Source organism: Cariama cristata, unplaced genomic scaffold (genome assembly GCF_000690535.1).
Source record: "Cariama cristata isolate BGI_N322 unplaced genomic scaffold, ASM69053v1 scaffold36082, whole genome shotgun sequence".
Taxonomy (NCBI): Eukaryota; Metazoa; Chordata; class Aves; order Cariamiformes; family Cariamidae; genus Cariama; species Cariama cristata.
In genome coordinates, this window is record NW_009606101.1 from 1 (window position 1) to 5,890 (window position 5,890).

Here is a 5,890-nt window from a genome sequence, read left to right on the forward strand (position 1 = left end):
AAGCTCTTGGAGCAGTGAGGACACTTGTGCGGCTTGACAATCGCCGTGTGGAGCTTGGAGTGGATCCTGCCGAAGAGGAGGAGGAGCAGCAGCAGTTGGACATGACCGCCATCTGGCTAGTGCTGATGGAATGAGGGCACAAAGGGGGTGGGACAGCACCGCTATCTGCTACACAGAGGAACTCCAAACTCGGCATGAGCTCGCTCAGTCTCAAACAGTGCTCCCCTTGCATTCAAGAGACCATGGTCTGTCCGCACCGGGGGAGGATCCAGAGAGAGGAACTATAGAGTCTGGACTGAGGGGCATTGGCAGAGCTGTGTGTGGGAAGCCTACGGCTGAAATAGCAGGGGGGCTGCAAGCCTGGACTGAGACGTTTGGCAGAACTACACTGGGGTCACAGGGAACAGTCCTCCTAACCCACTCTACTCTCACTCTGACACAACCAGCCCTACCTTCTGTCATAAATCATCACTCCATTGCAGACACCCCTTAGGGTGAGCAGCGCTAACCTCTGTGCACACCCAGCCCCTCATAGCAAGTGACAAGTCTCAGAGTGTCGGATACCACTACTGCCGGGTTGTCACGTACGAGACCTGACCAACCTGCGGAAAAAAGCAAGGTCTCCCCAGGCAGCCGCCCACTGAGGGTGCTCACAGCATGCTGGGATGACGGCAACATGCAGTGCGGAGGGCCCCCAGCCTCCTCTGGCCCTTACCGTGTGTGCTGCTGCAGGTGGGAGAGCTGGCGGAAGGCCTTCTGGCAGTAGCTGCACGTGTAGGGCTTGGCCCCTGAGTGGATGCGAATGTGCTGGGCCAGGTAGGAGCTGTTGGCGAAGCTCTTGGAGCAGTGAGGACACTTGTGTGGCTTTGTCTCCGTATGGGACTTGGAGTGGATCTGCATCTCCGACTTGGAGTAGAAGGTCAGCGAACACATCCGGCACCTGGGACCGGGGCGAGGGGAAGAGACAGTGTCACACGAGGGCAAGCCCCAATATGTATCAACTCTAACGGGATGGGGTCTTTCACACTGAGTGAAGAAGGGACATTTTCTCACTATGTGGTTCTGGGGAGGTTTTACCCAGGACACTGTGCTTGGCTGCAAGTACTCCAGTCCCATGGGAACAAACTTAAGCTAGGAACTGGTAGAAGAGACCAAACAATACCTTGCAGCCAGACAAGTAAAGGTTTGGAAGAATCAAAGAGGTTAATTTATTAGGCTTACAAAGGAGACAGGGCAGCACTTTGGAAATTTTCCAACAGTAATCTGAAGGGGACAGGAATAAAAATTCCCAGACAAAAACCACTTTGTTCATCTATGATTTATTTCAGTCAAAAAAAGGTTGGAAAACCTGGAAATTCCAGGTTAAGGTTCACCTTCATAATAAAAGTTAATTCCATGTACTGCAAAGTCTGCAAAAGCAGTCATGACCAAAACCACTTAACTCTGCTCCCATTTTTGGAGAAGACACTCGAGTATTTAGAATATAAAATGCTGAGAACAACAACAGTGCTGTTTTCCTAGTGGGTCTCACAAAGATACTCTGGATATCAAATGTGGTATTTCACTGGTCTAATGGGCTTTCATAATTTCAACCTTACTGACGTGATGCAAAATGTTTTGTCTGGGAGTTTGGATCCATCTGTTCCCATAATCATCAGAAATGTATTTGGTAACACACAGACTCTTTGAACAGGAAGAAGCAGTTGGCATCTATCAGCTATGGATGCTGCTGTTAAAAACTGTTCCTCCATCATGACACAAGGCTGTTAAGAGAAGCTTGCACTGTTTTACAATTCAAGATGGTAAAAGCTTTTGTGGTTGATAATTTGACAGAGAGATAGAAGCTGCATCCAAGTTACTGGACTTCCCCCCCCCCTTTTTCTCCAAACGTGTGCCAACCAAGGGGCAGAGTTAAGGTTTCTCTGAACTCAGCTTTTTCATTTGCAGACTTTTCAATTAAACAAAACTGAACCTACACTGGGAACTTCCAAGGTCACATTTCAGAGAAAAAAATGCTACCCAGAAGAAGTCTGGCTAACATGAATTCAACCTTCGCAGCAGGTTGACTTATGTTTTTGTCTGGGAATTTCCTCAAGTTTTACAAGTGTTTACAAAACTACTCAGTGACAAAAGTCTCTGCAGGTATTACAAGCGACAGAGAGTTGATCCTGCTCTTCCCCACATCCATCTCCTCCCAGGAGGATCCTTCATTACATCTACTATTGTGATGATTTACGTTGGAGCCAGAAGCTTTATGAAGTGTGCAGTCTGATCAGCGTACATAATGTAGACAATATTTATCCAGCACCTACCTTAACTTCTACAGGCCCTTCCAAGCAACAGCTTGATTTTAAACTGTTTAACTGGAAGCCATGCCTCCCTAGCAAGCGCTCTACCACACACCTGCTGTAACATTTTTTCCTCTGCATCATTGTTCTTTTAAGTTCATTATAATCTCTAACAGTTGTTCTCATGTTTCCTACCTTCATCTTTCTCTTAATCCACTTTAATTGCAAACCCTAACAACACGTAAGCTAAATAAATCCTTACATAAAATCCCCCCTCACACACACAACAATCCCTCCTGGAATCAACAAACAGAAGCAATTTGGCTGTTTATCCCTACCTCTATTAGAGATACGAGGAGTAAAAAGGAACATCAGAATCATCTTTTTTAAAAAGTAGCTCTTGGTTTATAAACCCAACTATCTCCGAACAACTTGTGCAGTTTGTTCCAGACTTTCCGAAATGTTTACAGCTAGACTTGAATACAGCATATGCATCTTACAGTAACCAAGTCATACTTACAGAATGAGGATTGTATCCTTGAAAGCAGCAATATTAGAAAGAACTTTGAGGTGAATACTGAACTGAAAAATACCTCTCAGTTGCCAAGTCCAGTTCCCTGCTAATGCAAGCAATTACAGCATAATCCCAAGCATGACTTTTATATCAAATTCCTTCTCAGCAGATGCTTACTTCCATTACTCTCAATTGAACTCTGTTCCACAATATCAGTCCTCTGATAAGGAACCATTCAATTGAGAACAAGCTCCCAGTGCGATGCTGTGCTAATATGGCTAACCAAAACAAAGGGGAATAACGGGTATCATTTTTGTAAACACGAATGGTGCAACTATTCTTGCCAACAGCATGTCCAATTCTGAAGTCCACACAGCCAACAATTACTGAAAAACTCAGACAGGTTCAGCAAACTTAAAGAATGCTGGCATGTGGAAAATTGGCTTCGCAGTAAAGATTCACCAGACTATCTAGGTTTGGGGAAAAGCTTTAAAGATAGCTTGGTCAATACCCATATAAATCTATGCAGGGAGAAAAATATCAATTACTAGGGGCTTATTTTATGAGCAAAGAAAGGTATAATGAGAAACAATAACTGACAGTAGAAGTTAAAAAAATCCAAGAGGAGATAGGATCTTTCTAATCATGCGAATAATGCATCTTTGGAACAATGCTCGGAGGCTACAGTATGGTCTCAATCACTTGGCCTCTACAATCAATATTTTGAGAATCCAGCTACCTTTCTGTGAGAAATACCTTTCTAAAAGTTTTGCTCTAGTTTAAATAGAATGCTGGGCACTAATCTCTTCTGTGCTGTACACATGGCTATATATTTTTAACAGTCTATTCTGTTCTGAAAAATTCATGAAGTTTACTATGTCATCAAGTCTAAGTAGTCCCATGCATTAAAACTGTAGTGCCATAAAGCCATCTACTTTATTTTCCAGAACTTGTGTGCATCCGTTCCTTTACTTATTTGCCTTGTCAGGTATCTGCCTTCAGGTCAGAAATTCCTTAAAATAAACTTTTATGAAAAGAAACAGACTGAACGTCCTTTCCCCTTTTCAAAATAAAATTATAAAGAACGTATTTCAAAACCTCTCCAGCACTTGCATAAAAATGGAAGTTAAATCTGTTGGCAAAAAACACCCCCCTACTCCCCAACAAACCACTCTTGTCTGAATTTAGCAGCTACAGACATTCCAGTATTGTTTTTCAAACAACATTTAAAAAGAAAGTCTTGCAAGGACTCATATTCCAATCATCTAATTAGCATCAGCCCTGAGAGGGCAAGAATATTATGTAGCATTAACAAATTCATGAGCCTTATGAGTTAAAAAAAGCTGTGGAATATAGCAGAAAGCTGCATTTCAGAGTTTTGTATTGTGTGGTATCAGGCATTTTCAAGGGAACAAATGATCCATTTAATTAAGGGCTTCGCATTCTGCCTCAGACAACATCAAATATTAAAGGAGAAGATGCAATCAGCCCTCTAGTGGGCAAATATGGATTCAAAAAATGTTAAATCTATATGGATAATGAGAACATCGCATTTGACACTAGCAGTGTTTCAGTATTTTACTTCAGTGACATCCTCCTGGCCAGGAAGACGAAAAGTTGGGAGTGCTCTTTGCTAAGCATGAACAAAACGCTATATGAAATAATTGATTCCCGCCCCCCCCGCTTTGTTTAATATCCATTTTTAATGTTTTCTCTCCACTGTGCTTCTAAACTACCACTACTTTCACTGTATTCTTTCTGAGACCAAGTAACAGAAATGACTGCAGCATTCCCATTGACAGCGTGACACAACAACCCTACAGCTGCTTGTTATGGCTCTGCAAATTTAGACAGCCTAGGAGAACATATTCTTAATAACACAGAGGTTCATATAAATAGTTAATTTAGTACCCAGCCATATGCCAGAGATCAAAAGTAACCCCTTCCAATGTTTATAATCCTTTCTTTTTATAGGGAATCTGCAGGGAAATAGAGTGAGACATTCAGAGGACATTCATGTTAGACAGAAACACCCTCAAAAATCATGAAATGCCAGTAAAAGGTGGATGTACAATTCTAATTCTGCTCCCATATGAAAGTCATCGTGATGAGTCATAAACAAAATGATGCTTATAGCAACTAGACTACAACTCTGTGGCACACACTGCCATATTTTTTTCCACTTTCCATGGAATGTTCCGCCTCATTCATCAGATGCTGTTAAGAGATAAAATACCGTCTGAAATACCAGCTCATAGTAAAATTTGTTTAACATGGATTAACAGCATTTTTGAATCAAGTGCTTAATTAATCAGTATCACAGCTGTGAAAACTATGTAAGCTTTCACATGGCTTTGAGAATTCAAATTCCTACTATTTACTGAGATTAGTCTTAGAAGTTAATTGAGCCCTTGCTCCTTCTGTTAGGCTACAAATACAAGTTAGACCACAAGTTAAAAAAAAAAAATCAAATCGGGAAGGTCTGAAGTTAAACTAGATGATAAGAGTAAGTTTAGGCTGTCAGAGTAAGCAGTTCATTTAGCAAGGAAAGAAATGTACTGCCTTTGCAATGCAGAATTAATGAAGTAACTAACACAAGCATAGCACAATAATGGATGCACAGTTCATGATAAATGCTAATTTAACCCCTGCATTCCCTGATTTTTTTTAAAGCCGAAGATAAACATTTTCTGGCTAATATTTTCTAAGAGGCAGGGGAAGGGAGACAGAACTAACATCCAAGATGCACAGCGAGAAAACTTGGGTAAGACCTAAATAAGCCAGCGAGTACGAAGATGCCAAATGAAAGCATATGAATTGTACTTTTGCTTCCACACTTCTACACCCAGCATCAATTCCTATTCAAAAGTTAACATTACGCTTCCATTTATCAATTTACACTACTGGCAGGTATATTATCAAACCTATCAGCTATGCTCAGAGATCTTAGTCAACTTATTTCCACAGTCCTTCAGTCACCCGGTGGCTTGATAAGGCTACAGAAAAGCATACTCTCCTGGCAAGGCAGCAAGTGTTTTTAAATCTCTCACCATACAGGACTTTTCCAGTTCTCAGATTTGACGGCATT

At 41.6% G+C, this 5,890-nt stretch overlaps 1 protein-coding gene across 1 annotated transcript in view; it reads right to left on the reverse strand.

The window, feature by feature from the left end:
- Positions 1 to 5: 5 nt before the first annotated feature.
- ZNF384 (zinc finger protein 384) overlaps positions 6 to 5,890 on the reverse strand; it is a gene marked incomplete at its 3' end in the record, with an annotated part of 17,043 nt that continues 11,158 nt past the window's right edge. The window contains exons 5-6 of the mRNA XM_009696237.1: positions 716 to 940; positions 6 to 66 (exon numbers count right to left, since the gene is read on the reverse strand). Of these exons, the coding sequence (XP_009694539.1) occupies positions 6 to 66; positions 716 to 940 (286 nt within the window). The remainder of the gene's footprint in view (positions 67 to 715; positions 941 to 5,890) is intronic.